This window comes from Serinus canaria, chromosome 20, assembly GCF_022539315.1.
Source record: "Serinus canaria isolate serCan28SL12 chromosome 20, serCan2020, whole genome shotgun sequence".
Lineage (NCBI taxonomy): Eukaryota > Metazoa > Chordata > Aves > Passeriformes > Fringillidae > Serinus > Serinus canaria.
Window position 1 is genome coordinate 6,920,978 of NC_066333.1, and position 18,874 is coordinate 6,939,851.

The 18,874-nt window shown below is 62.2% G+C and overlaps 1 protein-coding gene across 1 annotated transcript in view; it reads right to left on the bottom strand.

Annotated features, from left to right (window-relative positions):
* Positions 1-2,197: 2,197 nt before the first annotated feature.
* SLC12A5 (solute carrier family 12 member 5) overlaps positions 2,198-18,874 on the bottom strand; it is a 28,087-nt gene continuing 11,410 nt past the window's right edge. The window contains exons 2-26 of the mRNA XM_030232645.2: positions 16,709-16,803; positions 16,353-16,484; positions 15,993-16,139; positions 15,348-15,402; positions 14,364-14,494; positions 14,036-14,277; positions 13,746-13,957; positions 11,743-11,910; positions 10,699-10,797; positions 10,477-10,534; positions 9,660-9,834; positions 8,727-8,845; positions 8,330-8,428; positions 8,119-8,238; positions 7,838-7,942; positions 7,582-7,750; positions 6,515-6,710; positions 6,265-6,434; positions 6,032-6,163; positions 5,726-5,833; positions 5,438-5,560; positions 5,171-5,358; positions 4,813-4,827; positions 4,115-4,248; positions 2,198-3,616 (exon numbers count right to left, since the gene is read on the bottom strand). Coding sequence (XP_030088505.1) covers positions 3,525-3,616; positions 4,115-4,248; positions 4,813-4,827; positions 5,171-5,358; positions 5,438-5,560; positions 5,726-5,833; positions 6,032-6,163; positions 6,265-6,434; positions 6,515-6,710; positions 7,582-7,750; positions 7,838-7,942; positions 8,119-8,238; positions 8,330-8,428; positions 8,727-8,845; positions 9,660-9,834; positions 10,477-10,534; positions 10,699-10,797; positions 11,743-11,910; positions 13,746-13,957; positions 14,036-14,277; positions 14,364-14,494; positions 15,348-15,402; positions 15,993-16,139; positions 16,353-16,484; positions 16,709-16,803 — 3,284 coding nt within the window. The 3' untranslated portion in view covers positions 2,198-3,524. The remainder of the gene's footprint in view (positions 3,617-4,114; positions 4,249-4,812; positions 4,828-5,170; positions 5,359-5,437; positions 5,561-5,725; positions 5,834-6,031; positions 6,164-6,264; positions 6,435-6,514; positions 6,711-7,581; positions 7,751-7,837; positions 7,943-8,118; positions 8,239-8,329; positions 8,429-8,726; positions 8,846-9,659; positions 9,835-10,476; positions 10,535-10,698; positions 10,798-11,742; positions 11,911-13,745; positions 13,958-14,035; positions 14,278-14,363; positions 14,495-15,347; positions 15,403-15,992; positions 16,140-16,352; positions 16,485-16,708; positions 16,804-18,874) is intronic.

Consider the following 18,874-nt stretch of genomic DNA (forward strand, 5'->3'; position numbering starts at 1 on the left):
TTGTAAACTAACATGCAGTGCTGTCTGCTAAAACTGGCCCTCTCCAGCCGACGGTGAGGGGACACGCTGTGGAAACCAGCTCCTATCTTGCCACAGCCAAACTGCCTGGCAGGGGTGTGGGAGCAACCCTGACTGTCCAGAGCTGTGCCCCTGCTCTTGCTGAAGGATGGGGAAGGAGAATGCCTTTTTTCAGCAGTAGTGATAGAAAGGAATGGCCTTCCTACTCCCTGGAGGAGCCGGGACCATGGCTTTGCCATCAGGGTGAAGTGATGCTGAGGGGAATGGGATCCAGTGGTGATGCTGGGGGGATGAAGCAAACCTGTCAGAAGTGTGCCCTGGCTGCTCTCACCACTGCTCGGCAAATGTCATTCCTGGCTGCCCTGTACCTGCAGCCAACAGAGGAGCCTCTCATCTGGCGCTGGGAGGGTGGGTGCTGTCTGCAGGCTCAGCAGAGGCTGTGCAAAACCTGTCCCTGCCCTCTACCCTGTACCATGTGCCAGGGAAGGAGGGGACCTTGCTCACTGCCTCAGGCCCAGCAGCACAGGGGGCAGCAGCCAAGCTGCAATTAGAGGGCAACTTCAGGGAGTGAGTGGCATCTTGTGAAGAGGCAGAGCAGCTGGCAAGTGCTCGAGGCCCAACAACATGGTGCTAACACATGAGCTGTGTGGGCAGGCTGCTGTGCCTCCCCCGCTGCTGCTGAAGTGCCTCAAATAATTTTGGGAGGCTGGAAACAGCCCGTGAGCTTGTGTGTGGTGGTAAAGGGCCAGCTCCAAGGGGCAGAGCAGCTAGACACAGGCAAATGCTGGTTCCCATGGGCTGCTCTTCCCAAAACTAAAGGAACTTTTCACTTGCAGACCCCTACCTGCTCTCCTCACAGCTCCTGGGCTGCTGAGGCAGCAGCAGCAGGACCAGAAATTACTATCCTGTGCATCTGCACCACTCGTCAGCCCTGAGCTCCTGTGCTGAAGCCAGGTCTCAGCCCAGCCTGACAGTCCCCCTGTATATGCTGAGGTCCTCATGCCTGTGGGAACAGCTTCCACAGCAGCATCTGTGGCAAAGACCTGCAGCCACGCAGGCCACCAAGCTACCCTGGCAGAAAGTCTGGCTGTGACTGGGACTGCTCCTGGAGAGAAGGGAGGCACTTCGGGAGTGATGGAAATGTAGGAGCAAGGTATGAGCAGGCACAGATGTGCAGCTGGGGCTTGGTTTTGGTCTAGGAGTGTGTCCAAGTAGTATCTTACAACAACAACAAAAAAAAAAATCCAACAGCAAAAAACCCACTGCTTTCTAACCAAGCATCCCCAAATAGCTTTGGCCTGGACCTAGAGTAGAGGAGCTCTGAAAGGGAGCAGGGGCTGGAATGGCCGGTGCAGGGGGGTTTCCTGTTCTCAGGGAGGCAGGAGCCAAGGCTGGCAGGGGATCGGGTGGGCAGGGAGCTGGGAGCAGTCAGGGCTGCCTGTGCCAGGCAGGAGGCAGCTGCTGCCTGGATGGACACCCGCAGGGATGCTGTAGCAGCACCCGCTCCCCCTGCCCCTGCTCAGTGCAGAGCAGCGCTGGGGAGCGTCTGGAGGGGCTGAGGGGGCGAGTGCTTCAGCACAGGGGCTCAGCTCTGGCCAGGGACAAAGCACTGCCCCAGGGCCCAGGCTGGCACAAAGCCGCCAGTGCTGCCGGGAGAGGGCAACTCTTAGCAGGCTGCACTTTGAGTGGAAGCTCAAATCTGCTGTGAAACAAGTTCAGAAAAGTCTGTGACTTCTTTTCCCTGAAAACTCTTAAGAAGCTAAATTGAGAAGAGAATAAACCTGCGACCTGGCCCTTTCCCAGGGGCTGCTGGTGGCCGAGGAAGGCTGCAGCCTCCACCACCACTCTGGAGCGCTCAGTGCGACGGATGGGCTCCTGGTTTGTGCAGGAGCAGCCCAACTCAGCTCCCCGTCCCTGTGGCCTGGTGCTAGCAGAGCCCTGCATCTCTCAGAATAGATATAGATCTCTATATATAGACTTCATCTGGTTCTATTAACATAAATATGATCACTTTAAAAATACACGTACTGTATTATGTACACTATGTACATGGGGCTGGGGCGGGCGCCAGCGGCACCCTGCTGCCCTCGCACCGCTTCCTGCGTGGTTCCTGGAACCGTTCACATTTGTTAAAAGCGCCTCAGTTTCTCTTCTGTGAGAGATGCTGGGGAGGGGGGGCAGGGGGGGCACGGCGGCGGGGGCGACCCTGCAGCTGCTGCCAAAGATAAGAGGTGTTTGTTCTGCCCCGGGGGGCTCTGCGGCTGTGGCGTGGCTGGTGCCGGGGCTGCCCTGGCCAGCCGGGTGAGGGAGTGTCAAGATGCCGAGGGGACAGTGGGATACCTAGAGCCCCCCTGCCTCACTGTGACGTCTTGCTGGTCACATCAGCAAACAGCCTTTGCATATGTTAAAAATACACACAGATCCAGACTGTCCTACAGCCTCCGGCAGCATCTGCGACTGCCTGGGGCCGCGGCCAGGGCTGGGTTAGCAGCAAAGCCCTGGGGAGCAGCAGGGAGTGCAGCGGGGCACTGGGGGGACCCAGACATATGTGCGGGTGCTGGGCCCTGAGAGCCCCCAGTTTAGTGCGACGGGGGAGCAGGGTGGGGGTCTGGGACACCCCTGTGCCAGGCCAGAGCAGGCACTGGCGCCTCGGGGGTGCCCAGCTCACGCTCACATGGCAGGGCCCCTGCGCGGCTCCTGACACGGCAGCTCCACGCCGCCACTCCTGCACAGCGTCGCGAAGAGAGAGCCTGGAGTCAGGCAGGGGGGACAGGGAGCACCCCCATCCAGCCCAGGACAGGGCTCCTGCTCTCACGGCCTTGCTGTGCTCCAGCACCTGACCCCGCACAGCCGCCCCCCACCCTCTGCCTCCTCCAAACCATCGTGCTGCATCTCCACAAGCTCAGCCCGCGCTCTCCGGAGACGACGATGCCGAGGCAGCGGCGAGGTGGGGCTGTCCGGGCCCGTGGCGGTGAGGGCCAGCAGGGAGGCAGCCCCGGGCGCTGCCAGAGGTGAGCACAGGAGCGTCCGGCGAGCGGAGCGTGCTGCGGGCCTCTCCAGGGAGGCGCGGCGCAGGCGGCGGGCACAGGGCACAGGGCACGGGCGCGTCCAGCCGAGTCTGTGCAGGAGTAGCAGCACGGTGGGGGCAAGGTCCGTCTCGGCACAGCCGCCCTCCGGCCCGGCAGGGGCTGCAGCGGCAGTGCTGGCGCTGGCGGTGGCGGCAGCGCCGAGCTCTGGTGCTCAGTCCGCGGTTCATTGTATATATTTATATATAAACAAGGACAGCAGTGCTGTGGTGTTGCAATGAGGAACAGCTGCTCTGGTGCTGGATGCTCCCGGAAGATCTGGTGCTGCAGTTCGAATGGAGAGATCAGGGGCACGGCCAAAGCCAGGAGAAGGTTCTGCGCACCGGCTGCCATCCGGCCTTCCCTCCTCCCCTCCGGGAGCGCGGTGCAAAGGGGTGGCGGGGCTCTCAGTGTGCAGACAAACCTCTCTCGCGCCGTCTTTCAGGAGTAGATGGTGATGACCTCCCGGCCCCCACCACGCACCAGGAGCACTCTGTCCAGATGCTCCGTCAGCACCTCCAGGAACTCCATGTCTGCACAGCTGTCAAGGAGGACAAACTTCACACTTGGGGAGCATGGGGACAGCCCTGTGCCGTCCGTGCCCAACCCCAGCTGAGCTGGCAGCACTGACACCTCCACACCAGAGCCAGGAGCTGGCGGGGTCAGTCCCAAGCCAAGGGGCCAGGGAAGCCCACCTGTGCTGGTGCTGCGCAATGGGGATGGTGACTGAGCCCGCAGATGCTGAGCCTCACAGACCTCTACCCGGGCCCGTGTCATGTGCCACTGTACTCATGGTGTAGGTGCAGTGCCATGTGGTCCCACCACCCATCACGTGCCAGAGGGGCAGGCTGGTGCCAGTGACAGCTGCTGGACCCAGCCAGGAGCAGGAGGTGTGGGGGGGGGTCCAAATTCAGGAACTGACCTTTGCCTCTTGGCACTCGCCTAAAAGACCCACCAGTTTTGGGGAAGACATGGGCCCTGATCCCCCTGGCATAGAGGGGTTCTGATGAGCGGCCCTACAGGAAGGATACAGTTCTCATCCCCTTTCCGGTTACGGGGAGGCCCTGGCATGTTCAGCAGGACCAGCTTGGCATCCTGGGACTTCTTCACAATCACTTCATTGAGCCTCACAGCCGTGTGCATCCTCCTCACATTGGACTGGTTCCTGTGGGCAATAGCACGTGTTGGCACAGGACAGGCACAGTCAGCCTCCAGCCCACACGAGGCCCAAGGGGCCACAGGGCACGCTGGCCTCCTGCCCTCGGGCAGTGCAGCCTGGGGTGCAGCACAAACTCAGGGTGCAGCAAGTTTTGCCAGGCACTGTGCTGGTGACTCTGAGCCTGCATCGGTGGCCATGAGCCACAGGGCCACGCATGGTGCCCATGGGCAGTGGCGACCACGGCTGCTTGGGGCCAGGCTGCATGGGAGTGAGCAGGAGCAGGTGGTGTGAGTGTCACCGTGGGTGCCCAAGCCCAGACTTACAGGGAGCTGCTGGCAGCATAGCAGGGCAGATGAGGAGCGTGTGGCACGGGCAGTGCACGGTGCATGGGGCTGGCAGCCAGAGCCGCCGCGCGCTGCCCGGGTGAGCTGTCTGGCACTGCAGCTGTCACAGCTCACTGAGCCGCCCTCCTGCACAGGGGCAACCCCCATGGCTCCCATCATGCTGCCCCATGAGCACAACCCAGCTCCCTCCACCCCAGCCCCGGCACCCAGCCAAACCCAGACTTACAGGTTCTCCCACTCCCTGCCAGGAGCATGATGGGGTCGGAGAGAGAGAGAGAGGGAGAAAGAGGGAGAGAGAGAGAGAAATGTGGTGAACACCAGGTGGGCACCCCCACCACCCACAGCACACCCAACCTGGGCACCCCATCCCTTGCCAGCACAGTTGTACACAGGGACCCCTCCCCACCTGCCCCCAGCCCCTCTGCAAGGGCACACTCAGAGCACCCAGGCTGCCTGGCCACTCCTCAGGGCAAGGATCAAGCTGGTGCTGCCGAGGCCCTGCCTGCACCCCCAGCTGGGACAGGCAGGGACAGCCAGGATCAAAGGGATTAGGTGGGACAAGGTGGCAGCATGGGGGGCCGTACGGCTTCATGCTGAAGAAGTCTTTGATGCCCTCAGGGCTGACAGGGCTCTTGCTCTTGTTCTTCTCAGCAATGGACTTCTCCTTAGTCCAGGTGAGATGCACTTTCTCAGGGGCTGCCTCCACCTCATCACCAGGAGACTGAGAGCTGCTGGAGAAGGTGGTGGCGTTCTTGTCGTGGATTAGTTGGACCTGCAGAGGGAAGAGGGGAATGGTGGGCGGGGCCTGGGGCTGGCTACCTATCTGACCGCGTCATGGTACAGCCCCTCACCTCCTCCTCTGGCTTCTCCTCGCCGTCGGCAGCCTGCTCCTCGGGGACGTTCAGGCGCAGGCGTGTGTTGGCCGGGTTCTTGCGCCGGATGGAGCCACGGGACTCATCCGTGATGCTCTGGATCTGTGTGGGAGGGGTCAGCCAAGGGAGTTGGGCACAAGAGGGCTTGGCTGGGCAGAGCCTAGCCTGAAGCCCATCAGGATGAGCACACAGAGCTGCAGGGCAGCTAGGTTCACATCAGAGCCACCACAGGGGTCAGAGCCCACCCAGCCTGTCCTGCAGCCTCACCTCCCGCTCCCGCTCATTCTTGGTGAGGTGCATTTGTTTAAGGATCTGGGAACGCTGCTCCATCACCAACGTCTTCTCATAGGTGTAGGCAGAGATGTCACTCTCGTGCTGTGGGGAGAACAGAAGAAATTTGGGGCAGGGTAAGCTGTACTTACCAGTACAGCTTACTGGTAAGCTCCCAGCATGGCCCAGCATGTCCCCGTAGTGCTGTCCCCCCAGGGTGCTGTGTGCCCCACATCAGGCTCTGTCTGGCTCTCCCATGCACAGCATCCCTGACTGCAGCACATGCCCCATCCCAGTACTCACCATCTCCACCACCTCCACCTCTGCAGTGATGCGCAGGTGGTACAGGAACGTGGTCAGGTCCTTCTTCATCTGGATGCTGTTGTCATCCATCTGTGCCACCGTGAAGATGCGCATCTTGCACTTACGCCACACCTGCAAGGGATGGTGGAGTCTTGGGCACGGCTCGACAGGGACAGCCCCAGCCCAGCCCCAGCCCCAGACTGCAGGGCCCAGCACTGCAGGGCCCAGCCTACCTTGTGCTGCCGCAGTAGGAAGGGCAGCAGCATCAGCATCCCCCCATCATGGACAATCCACCAGACGTCGATGTGGCCCTCCGAGAACCGCTCCTGGTTGCCCGGAAACATGGCAACATTCTTGGCCACCAGCAAGGCCAGATGCCCAGCTGTGGTCTCTCGCACCAACTCTGGGAGGGGAAGGGCCACGTCAGCCAGGGCAGCTTGCAGCCCCCCAAGCCTGGCAGTGCCCACCCTCCACGGTGCCTACCAATGAAGTTCCTCCAAGTCTGGTGGTCCTCCTTCTGGCGCCAGCTGCGGGGCCAGCCCACCAGCACTGTGTTGTGCTGCAGCCCCCCCAGCCCGCTGGACTGGATGAGGTGGGACATGCCATCCCGCAGGTTAGAGGAGATCACCACCTGACAAAAGCCCTTCACCTTCTCTGCTTCCATCAGGCGCCGGATGGACTGCAAGGAAGAAGGAAGTCAGGGATCCCAGGGCCTCAGGGATGGGCATGGATGATGGGCACAGCAGCTGCCAGGCCCAGCAGTGGTGCAGCCCAAGCCAGACGAGGTACGGGGTGCAAAATGTGGGGTACAGGGTATAGAATGGGGGATGCAGAGTGCAGGCTGTGGGGTGCAGGTCCTCACAGGGTGCCTAGGTCTCTGCGGCCCATGGCAGGCCAGTGGCTCCGGGCCAGGGGAGTGATACCCAGCGGAGTACAGAGCTGGCACACAGCTCTGCACCGTGCAGAGTGGAGGGCATCCTTGTGCCAGGGCTCTGACAGGTGGCAGAGCAGCAATTAGAGTTATTTACTCAGAGAAATTATAACATGTCTGCATGGGAGAGAAACTGTTTGCTTCCAAGGGCTTAATCTCATTAATGTGCTGCCCCGCGGGTGCGGGGGGTGGGGAGTGCTCTCACTCTGGCGGGGAAAGGCTCATCTCCCACCTTGCCTGGCACCAGGGACACAGAGACTATGGCAAAGGCTGAGGATGAGGAGTCCGCTCAGCCCAGGAGCACAGCAGCCCCTGGCTGGGCACTGTGCTGGGCTGTGACGTGCCATGCTGTGCCAAGTCCTGCAGCAGCTGGCCAAGACTGGGACCAGTGCTTGGCTGGTGCCAGTATCTCTGGTGCCTTGGAGGGGAAGAGGAGTCCAGAGGTGCCTGTGGCACTGTGAGCACCAGTGAAGCATGGAGTCCTCAGGCTCTGCCTGATGCCACTGAAAGCTCTCCGGGCCATCCCGGGGCCACTAGCCTTGGCCACGGGGCAGAAACAACCCTGGGCACCTGGGGACCTACTGCTGGCACAGCCTGTCCCAGTGCAGGCAGCTCTCACCTCCTCTGCCCTCTGTGCCTGAGGATGGTTGTCCAGGAAGGTCCCTTCTAACACAGAGGCCACGATAGTGAGGCCCTTCCCAGCCTTGAGCTGTGATGTGAAGGACAGAAGCTGCGGGTGCACCACGTTCTGCTCCTGATCCCCACGGACCAGGACCAGCAGCTGTGGCCTGGAAGGAAGGTCCTGCAGTCAGTGCCCGCACCCAGCTTGTCCCTGCCCCGGAACCACAAGATCCCATCTCCCTGCCCAGCCTCACCTCCAGTTTTTGGTGTGCGGGGGCCCTTCCTCCAACCGCAGCAGGGCATAGCGGGCTGCGCTCAGGGACAGGCCCCGGATCCCATCACCCCATTCCTTCTCCGCCCTGCAGGAACCAGCAGCACATAAGGGATGCCCATGGCTCTGGCCACAGAGCACCACGCTGGCACCCTGGAGCATCCTGGGACAAGCAGCCCAGGGGAGCCAAGCAGCCACATTGAGAGGCCACGTGGCCACGGGGGGCTGGCCAGGACAGGACCTGCATGCCATGACCTCCCTTACCCGCGGTACTCGATGTATTTGTAGATGAGGCCAGCGATCAGCATGGCCACCAGTGCATAGTACCAGGAGCAGATGAACATCAGCGCCAGGCAGAGGCTCATGCCCAGGAAGGACAGGGTCCTGCAGAGGGCACAGAGCTGTCAGTGTGCCCTGGGGCCCCCCAGCAGGGAGTCCTGGGTGTCCCTGTGCTGCCCCATCCCGCCCGGCTCACCAGTGGTAGTAGCGGAAGCGGGGCCGCCAGTTGGGTGTCCGCAGCAGCGTCTGCACCGCACACGCCAGGTTCACAAACATGTAGCACATGAGGAAGAACCTGCAGGGGAGAGCAGGGGGCTGAGTGGGTGCAGTGTAAGGGACTGAAGTCTCCACACCTCCTGGCCCCGGGGTGGCCGATGCTGGAGCACACCCTGCTGATGCACAGAGGAGCAGTGCCATGGACAAACCAAGCCTCAATGCTGGCCAAGATGTGACCCCAGAGCTCCTGCAGGGCCCCTCCTCTTCCCAGGCAGGGGCCAGGACAGCAGGTGCCTTCCCCCCTCCCCACGACGAGCAGAGACCCACACACGCCACCCGCTGCTTGTGAAGGTGCGGGTCGACAGCACGCTGCCTACATGGAGAGGATGGGAGCCACCTCGTCCAGGGAGGCGATCAGGATCCCGATCTCGCAGATGCAGGCTGTGAGCAGCAGGGCCCATGTCGGCTCCCCGTTGGCTTTGCCATGGCCAAAGACCTGGAAGTGGGGAGAGAGGGGCGTGTCAGGCTCTGCGGTGCCCTGCAAGGGCACTCAGCGCAGCCCGACGAGACTGGACCATCCCATACATCCAGCCCTGGCAGGAGCAGGGACTGGGAACACTGGGTTCTGTGAGCTGGCACATGTCCCATTGGAATCTGCCAGGAAAGCAGTCCCAGCGCTGGCTCCTGCTGACAGTACGGTCCCGTTGCCGGCAGATCCCGTGGCTCTCCCCACACGCAGCACAGCGGCCCCTGAACCCCCACAAGGGACGATCCCCAGCTCACAGCCTGGCCACAGCCAGCACAGAGCCGGGCACCCCGTGCTTGGGACGGACACACAGCCGGGGGACAGTGGCCCCTCCTGCGGCTGCGGGGGGGGGGCGGGGAGGGGGCCGGGAGCGCGTGTCCGGACGCATTAGAGGGTGCGGGCGGTGCGAGCGAGAGCTCGGGCTGGGGCTGGCAAGGAGAAGGAGGGAGGATAAAATTAGCCCGCTCTTCCCTGGGGGGAGCTGTCGGGTTGGATTTGGAGAGATGAGGTTGTGGGAACGCGTCTTCAGAGAGCAGATAAAATATGAAGCGGCACGGCAGCGGGGGGGAGGGAATTCTGACCTTTCCCGACACTCTCCTCCCACCGATACCGCAGCCAGAGCCACCACGGCCGCCCACCGCCTGTCGGCGGGGCGAGGGCAGGGGAGTGGGGCTGCTCCGGCAGCGGCGGTGCCGGGAGGAGGCAGGGTGGGGTCCCACAGGTCTCCCTCTGCAGCCACAGTGGCACTCAGGGTGGGGAAGCACCGGACTCGGGGGTCACCTACCCTGAGGAAGGGAACGATCCCATCCCTGGAGATGGCTTGCAGGAGGCGGGGGGCTCCGGTGAGACTCTGCAACCCAGCCCCGCAGGTGGAGAAGAACGAGCCAATGACAATGACCCACGGGGACGGCCATGCCAGGGTGCCAACCACCAGGTTCCCGTTGACAGCCTCACCAAACCTGCAGGGCATCAGCATCACCTGCAGTTCCATCCCATGACCGAGCACCAGCACCACAGGGGCACAACCCAGCCTCCTACAACAGCACCACTCTGGGGGGATGTGACACACCTGGCATGTTGACTCAAGGGGTGAGCAATAGAGCTTTGCCAGAGTTTGCCAGGGGTCTGTCCTCATCCCTGTACCCATTATCATGGCAAAGGACAAAGGCAGGTGTGGGACAGTACTCCTCGTCCCTGTGCCAGGGGGGGCAATGATGATGCATGCAGTTGGATCCTGTTTGTGTTGATGCTGGCGACCCAGAAGTGTCACCTGCCACGTGCGGTGAGCAGGGCTGCCCCAGATAGGCAAGAGCACAGGCAGCCCTGTTGACAAACAAGTGGCTGCCTGCAGCCCCGGAGGGGGAGGAATGCAGCAAACATGGATGGTTGGGATGCACACAAGCCCCAGGTGCTGGTTACAAGCTCCAGCCTCCCTGCCCAGTGACACCCACCAGCCCCCCAAGGCCCCCATGTCTGCCCAGTGTGTCCTGGTTGCAGCCTTCCCCACACCTCTGCCTGCCCCTGGGGCTGCCCCTGCTCCAGCCTGTTCCGGGGAGCTGCCAGACTCTCTCCATGCCCCCCCATGGCCTTGGGACACTCACTTGTCACGCAGGACGACGCCCTCGATGCATGCTCCAAAGAGGACAACAGAGCTGATATCTGCCAGGTAGTCAAGGAGAGCCAGGAGGATGCACCCTGGTCCTGCCTGCCCAGCCAGTGGGTGCTGGGACCCTGTGCCAGCCCAGTGAAGCACCTGAGCTGATCTGCCCTGCAGAGCCCACCCACCCTCAGCCCCACAGGCTCAGGCTAGTCCTGAAGGATACAGACCGCAGAGGTGGTGGCAATGGCCAGGATGGTGCCCGTGGGGATGGACTTCTGGGCATCCCGCAGGTCTCCAGAGCGGTTGGAGCCAGCCATGATGCCTAGGGAAAGAGGGGATGGTGTGATGGTGTCATAGGGAGCAGAGCTACAGCCCATACCCAGATACTCTCATGCCAGGCACCGTGTGAGCGAGCCCTGGGCACAGTAGGGCACGGCTCGGTGTGAGTCAGGATGGGAAGCAGCCAGGATGGGGGAGAAGGTGCTGCTGCAGCTTGGGGTACCCAGCCTGCTCCTCTCAACCCCACCCCCAGTACTCCCCCCCTACCCCAAACCGCAGTCTGAGGCCACTCAAGGATTAGACTCAAAAGCTCTCAAGTGCCTTGTCTCATTAGCCCTTAATTAGCTCAAGCAGGGACGGTGGCTGCCGCAGGGGCAGGGACAGGGTCCAGCCCCGACGTTGCTCTGGGAGGGCAGGAGGTCACGCAGGGACACGGCTGCACAGGCGGGTTCAACACAGCCCGGGGGATGGCCCGTGCTCCGGCCGCAGCAGCAGCCGGGGCAGGACCCCAGAGCCGCGGCACCGGGGGACCGGCGTCCTGCAGAAACCGGCACCGGCTGGTGAACGGCGGCGGGAGGGACGGCAGCTGAGGCTGAACGCCTGCCGGGGACCCCGCAGCGCCGGACCCTCCAGCGCTCGCCGTGCCCGGAGCAACCCAGGGGGCTCCCGCCGGCCCTGGCCCCGGCGGAGCTGCAGGGGAGCCCCGGAGGCTGCGCCCCGCTCGGCTCCGCAGCGGGGCTGGGCCGGGGGGGCTCCTCTGCCCCCGGAGAGCTAAAAATACCGGAGCGGCGGGACGTCAGCGCGCACCGGGCGGCACCGTCAGATCTGGAGCGCGGGCGGCTGCGTGGGAGGCGATGGCGACCGGCCGCCCCCGCGACGCCGCTGTCACCGCCGCTGCCACCCCCCGTGTGCGGGGGTGGCACACGTGGGGGAGCACGCCCGGCCGCACGTGCCCGCGGCACGGAGCGGGGCCGGCGGCGACTCCCACCTGTCACCGAGGGGAAGTAGATGCCGACGAGCAGGGTGAAGTAGGACGTCATGTCGCTGAAGACGTAGGGCTGGTCCATGTCCACTGGGGTGTCGGGGGAGCTCACCGAGGGCAGCCCCCGCTTCTCCACGATCACGCCCTTGGTCAGGTATGAGCTCCAGAGGTTCTCTGTGAGGAGGGAGGAGGTCGGGCAGTGCCTCCGGCATGAAATGCCCACAAGCCCCCATACCCAGCACAGCATCCCCACCCCACAGGAATGGAACTTGGGGGTGTCTGGTTCTCCCACCCCTTCCCCGGCCTCACTGAGCGGCCAGCTCAGACAGTACACGGGTCCACGGGCATGCAGAGGGTGAGGATGGCAGCACAGGTGGGCAACCAAGCAGGTTTATACTGCTGTTGGCAGCGTCCCCACAAGATACTGGAGCAGCTGACATGGGATTGCAGTAGCAAATAATTAAGAGGGTAATATAATTAATGCTGATCAACACAGGTTTAAGGGAAGTGGATCGTGTCAAAGTAACTTGATAATGTTTTTGATGGGATTATGAGTGCGGGGCTGATGTAACAGGCTTAGCATCCCTCCGTGTGCTGCTTTGACCGCAGATCACGGGGAGAAACTGGAGCAGTGGAGAGCAGCCAGCACCGGGCAGGGCGGGCAGAGGCAACTGCCCTTGGCATGTCACTGCTGGGGGGGCAGAGTGGAGCAACCAGCCCTCAGCCCCTGGCACTGAGCCCCCTTCACGGCTGCTCACAGGTGACAGATGGGGCTGGCAGCCCCTATTGGCCTCGCCTGTCTCATCCTCCCTGAAACGTTGTGTTTCTCCTCATCTCCCACCTAGGGCACAGCAAGCCCCAGTCATCTCTGGCAGGGTCAAACTGTGCCACCCATCTTAAGATGCTGCTGGGCCGGTCACCCTTGTCACCAGCCACCCCAGAGTGGGGTCCTGGCTCTGTCCCAATGCCCCCAGTGCAGGAGTGTTTGCTGCCTGTTGCCCTGAGAGAAACCAGCTGGGTGAGTGGGGGTCTGCACCCCCTCCCCAGCAGCACCATTGCCAACAGGAGCAGGTTCCACCTAGCATCCAGGAACTCCTTATCTGACCCAAAAGACCACAGAGTGCAACATCATTGGGAGGCTCCCAAACACCCTGTGACTGCACTCCACTAATCACCATCACAGCTGCAGCCCTGAGCACCACGTGCTCAGCTAAGTCTGACCTCCCATGCCCGTGTCCACGCAGACACCAGGGCAGGATGGCTGGGGCAGCCCTGCAGCCATGAGGAATGACTGATCCTGCTTGTGGCTCTGCTGCTTTCCTGAGTCCCAACAACCATTCCAGAATGAGGGTCTGCAGACACCCTCTGAATGTGGCACAGAGCATCAGCCTCTGCCACCCACTCCAGAGCGTGAGCACCTAGCAGATACACCAGCATCTCCAGAAAAACAGGTCATAAATGGCTCCTCCCAGTAAATTCACACATTTTTCTGTGGTCCTGGCCATTCTCCCAGCAGGGCTGTACCCACAGTAGCTAAGTGGCCCCAAGGGGTGATCACTTCTCTCGAAACCTCAAATCAATACCAGCCTTTCCAAAGGCCAAGAGGAAGCAGAGGGAGGATTTATTCCTCCCCAGCCTCCAGGCCTCATTCTGAGCCACCCCACTGGCTGACACAGACTGCATGCAGGTGGCTGCTGCACCCTGCTCTATCACCCCGTGCAGGAGTCTGTCCCACTGCCAAGCACAGCATGAACACAGCTCCCTGTGCCTCAGGAGCAGAGCAGCCCCCAGCAGGGATCTCCCACAGGCCCTCTCACCTGGACCCAGCCCTGTTTGCCCCCACAACACTTAGAATGGCTGAGGAGCCATGCCCCCCACAGCACACCTCCACCAGCCCTGTTGGCAGAAATGCTCAGCAGGCACAGCCACTGCCCCACCACAGCTCCCTTGCTTCTCCATGCTTCCAATCCCATGCCTTCATGCCCATGCCTCTGTCAGCATGTGCTCACCTTGGATGAGGCCGCTGGCAGCACCAGGGATGCCCTCGATCTCAGTGACGTTGTTCATGGTGAAGTACTCATCACAGGTCGCATTGAGGAAGCGGGAGGTGCAGAAAAGCTCCCAGAGCTTGGAGCCAACTGTCTCATTCCCCTCCACCACCATCTTGGTGCAGAGGTCGAAGCCATGGCGTGAGAGGGTCCTGTTGCCCAGGAGGCAGATCCTGGGGGGACACAGGCACTCAGCACTCAGCATTTGCATGCCCCAGCCCTGCTGTATCCCTGCAGGACCCTGTACTCACGGGAAGCTTGGTGGGTCAAAGGCAGATTTGATGACTCCAGCATAGATGGCAAGGATGGAGAGGATGACACAGCCCAGGAAGACCAGGGCAAATTTGTTGACATACTTGACACCCACGAACACGACGGTGGCCATGCAGGTCAGCACACAGGTGCCATACACACGCATGTTGTTGAGCATTGCAGCTGCCTCCCCGCTGGCATCCTCTGCCTTGAAGATGGCCATGGCCGGGAAGATGTAGGCCTGGGAAAGAGTCATGGCATCACCACCTGGCTAACAGCCTGGAGCTGAGCCCATGGCACTGCACAAGACAAGGACCAGGTACCTACCAGCAGGATTTCGATGGTGCCCAGGATGTACATGGCACCAGCAAAGGTGGTGCCCAGGTAGAAACAGAGCCCCACAGCCCCACCAAACTCAGGTCCCAGGGAGCGTGAGATCATGTAGTAGGAGCCACCCGCTGTCAGAGAGAGCAAAAGTGGGTCCCAGCCAGACCCCAGTGACACCATCAGCCCTGCCAGGTATCCCAGAGGGAAGACTGGAGCCAGGATAGCCACGGGCCCTGCTCCAGCACTGAGCAAGATGCAGAGCAGGAGTGACCACACAGGCAGAGTCATTCCCCAGCATCCCAGCAGCCAGGTGCAATAGCCAATGGCACAGGTGTTCCCTGGACACCAGACAGGAGCTGGAGCCCCAGGGACCTGGGCCATACCCTGCTCCATCCTCCCAGAGGAGCCCTTAGAGCCGGGCTGCCAGGATCGATGGTCCCGCTGCGGCAGCAGGATGATAAATAGCTTTAATTACACCCCGCGTTGGGCTGTCAGTGCTGTGCCCAGCCTGGCGCAGCTCACGGCTCCCCAGGGCTCTGCAGGGCTGGCATGTTCTGGGGAAGGCAGCCAGGGCACCCACCGGCCAGAGCCCGTGGTGCCTCCTGGGGGGCAGAGCCCACACACAGCAGCATCCCCATGTCCGGCGGTGGGAGAGCCCATCCCATCACCCAGCCCGTGGCACTCAGCACACCCTGCTCCCATCCTCCTGCCGTGTGTCTCCCGGCTCCCCGCGGCCTCGCCAGTCTGGCGGAGGGAGGAGCCGCGGCTGGCGGCTCTCGCTGCCATCTGCACCTCGCGGCTTTGGGGACGGGTGGCGGCTCCAGCTCCGCGCTCCCTCGGGCCGTGGGGATCCCGAGCGGGCTGGTGGCAGAAGGCTGGGGAGCGGCTGGCAGCCCCGGGGGATGCTCTCTGGGAAAAGCCCCTGCAGGCACCCCACCCAGCTGCCCACACGTGAGGGACACCGCGGACCGGGCTCGGCTGTACCTGGCACCACACCGTTGGTGGCGATCGCACTCATGGAAATGGCCGTCAGCATCGTCTGCAGGAAGAAACACAGCATGTTCAGGAGCAGAGGGACAGGGGAGTGAAGGGAGAGCTGGGGTCATGCTAGGACATGGGGTCTCTTGGGGCTACGCTGAGGTGTGCCACAGGGCAGGGATGCCCAGGGAGGATGAATGGATAGATGTGTGGATGGGCAGACAGGATGTTGGCTGGCAGCACAGCTGACACAGCTGAGCCCTTGGAGGGGCTGGCAGCGCTGGGGTGGCTCAGGACATTGGACAAGGCCAGCCTTCCCAGCCTCTGCCCTGGGGTCACACTCCTGGCAAGGTGGCTCTCTGCATGGTACCAGAGCAGGGGACCCCAGGCACATCCCCCTACATGGCAGCTGTGATCTGGGTCACCATTTAAGCACCACCCCACTGCTGATTCCTCTGGGAAGCTAAAGGCTTCTCCTTGCTCTAAGTGGGGCAGGAGCTAGGGCAGGGGCAGAAGCTGGGGCAGGAGCAGAGCTGGGGCAGGGCATGGTGGGCTGGCAGCCAGTGCACCTCTCCATGGTCCAGCCAGCCAGACTGGTGACTCCAGGCCATGGGCAAGGCTAGCAAAGGCTTATATGGCTCCAAAACTCACACAAGAGCAGCAGAGGAAGACCATGCAGAATGACTCCATGATGCCAGCAATCCCCACCACCCAGGTGAGACGCAGGAAGAGGATGACTCCAAAGATGTTCTGAAGGCAGGGCAGGTAGACACCCATGAAGGTGCCCATCCGTGGGGCCTGTTGAGGGAACCGCAGTTACCAGGGCTCAAGGGCCTGGCTGCCAGAGGAGCAAGAGTTCCCACTCTTCCCACAAAGCAGCCAAGAACCCAGGGTAAAACTGCCCCTGGTTGAGGCCAAGGGGTCCCCTGTTCCCAGGGCAGTCTATGGCCTGGCACTACACAGGCAAGGGCTGGAGAGGGAGGGAAGGTTGCCTTCTCCCTAAGTCCTCACCTGCACCGGCTTCTTCTTGCCTCCATCATTGTTCTCAGCCTCCTCGTGCTCCCGGCTGCCCTGTGGCAGGTTGGTGTAATTGGCCAGTCCACTCAGCAAGGACGAGACCATAGGGCTGGTGTCCATCTCCTCCTGTGGAGAGCAGATCCCGAGTTGTGAGTACAGTCCCTTGGGACCCCAGCCAGCCCCAGGAGACCTCACCAGATGCTGCCCCACTGCCTGCCCCTCCAGGAATGGCTTTGGCAGTGCAGCAACCCTGGCCTGAGGCTCTGGCATGTCCCAGTGCCCATGGTGCAGATTGGGTGCTGTGGGACAGCTGCTTAGCTCAGCTGTGCCCCACTGCCTGCATGCCCTACCTCGAAGAGGGCCATGTTCTTGCCATCGTACTCCTTGCCCTTCTCCAGGTCCGTGCTGTTAATGAAGGGGCTGCTCTCCTTGGGGTTGCCATCGCCTGCAGAGACACCACTGAGTCAGTCAGGCAGCCCCTGCCCCACCCACACCTGCAGAACATCCACTTCACAGGGTCACCGCTGTGAGGGGTCACAGCTGCCCATGGCTGCCAGGAGAGCTGCCAGGGCTATGGGCACCATGCTGGCGCCCAGACCCAGCACAGGCAATGCCAGGTGGGCATGCCAGCCCGCAGCATCACCTCCCACACCGCACACACAGGGGCTGCCATCCCCAGGAGCCGCACGCTGCCCCGCCCGGCCGTGCTGACACGTGGAGCCGGCGGAGCGCATCCACGCAGAGAGGCAAGCAGAGTGCATCGGGGGAGCCCTCCGGCGGGACGCACGGCTCCAATAACTCACGGCATGGGCTGCAATAACTCATGGCACCTGCGGGTGAGCGCGCTGGGACTGCCCTCAGCGCTGGGACTGCCCCCAGCGCTGGAACTGCGGGGCTGCTCAGCGTCGGTGCACAGGGGATGGTCCCGGCACAGTGCCTGGGACTGGGGCAATTAGCCAGGTGTCTGGTCCTCCTCCCAGACATGCACCACAGGGTGGGAGGTGACATAATTGAGGGCAGATGATGCCCGGGGCAGTGGAGCCACCCACAGCAGTGCCAGGCCCATAGGACTACCAGGACAGGGACCACAGCCACTCACTGCATTAATGACCTAGTGCAGAAGAAACCTGGAGTTGGCTTAATAGCGATGAAAACAGCTGAGCTGCAGAGCAGCAGAAATAAATCAAGCTGGAAATGGAGCAGCAGTCAGGATGGTGCTGCCGAAGCAGCACAGCTCCAAGAGAAGGTCCAGAGCAGAGAGGGGCCAGATCATGGGGGCCAGGAGCCAAAGGACACAGTCCCAGGCAGAGCAGCTGAGAAGACACCCATGGCACGGGGAAACCTGGGCAGCCAGGTTAGTCCCAGCCCTCAGTGGGGGGAGAGATGTTCCCTGCCACACACCCATCCCACCACCACAGCCCTGCAGCCAGAGCAGTCACACTGCTATTGGCCACCGCACTGCTGGGCAGGTTGCCCACACGGGCAGGGTCACAGACCAGCACCACACTTTGGGACCAGGGAGAGAATTGCCCCCTCCACCATCCTTCAGCATGGAGCCCATGAGTGCCCTGGGGCAGACGGATGGTGCCCTAGCAATGTAGTCACCCACTCATGGTGGCAGCCACAAGACAAAGCCTGCGACCGTTTGGAGCATCCTGGTCCTTTGAAGACCGCCATTCTCCTGCCAGTTGACTCATATTCGGGATCCTGGAAGCCCGTGTGCAGCAGTGATTCACCATCTGCAATTCCCTGGCAGACACGGTGCTCCTGGCTGACCAGGAGGTGAAGCCTCAAATGCTACAGGTGACACGGACCTGCGGGCTGGCCCCCAACTTCCACTATCCCTGGGCTCCCCTAGCATGGGGCGGCAGGACAGCAGTGTCCCCAAGGGCACAGACAAACACCGAGGCACAGCCCCGGTGTTTGTCTGTGCAGGAGTGGCCATGGCAGTGCCACTGGGACACCCTGGCCCACAGAGTCCCCTTGGACACACACCCAGCACCCCAGGTTGCACCACTGCCATGTGCCTGCCCTGTATCTCCCACAATGGGTCTCATCACGAACCTCATGCACTCCTTGCTCTGTGTTTGGTCTAAAGCCCCACTAAACCCTACTGGCATTAGGTAACAGCAATGGTGTGGGCTGACAACCACCCACTTGCCACAGCTCTTGCCCACCTGCACCAGCTCTGGGGACCACACTGATGTGAAATGTCCACCATGCTGACAGGACATCACCCAGGCTGATGCTGTGGCCATCCCCAGTAAGGTGACAGAAGGGTGCAGGAGCAGGGGTGGCTCGAGCTCACCTCCCCCTTGGGGCTGGGTGGCACCGGGGGACACGGACAGCTTGGCAGGGAGACGTGCTCGAAACGTGGCAAGGCTCTGGGACCCCTCCGGGAGAACGGAGCCCACGGGGGCCTCGCCTCACCGCCTGGTACCCAGCCGACGACATCACCGTGCAGGTTTCCATGGCAACGGCGAGCCACGGCCGCCTCGGCTCCCGCTCTTATGTAA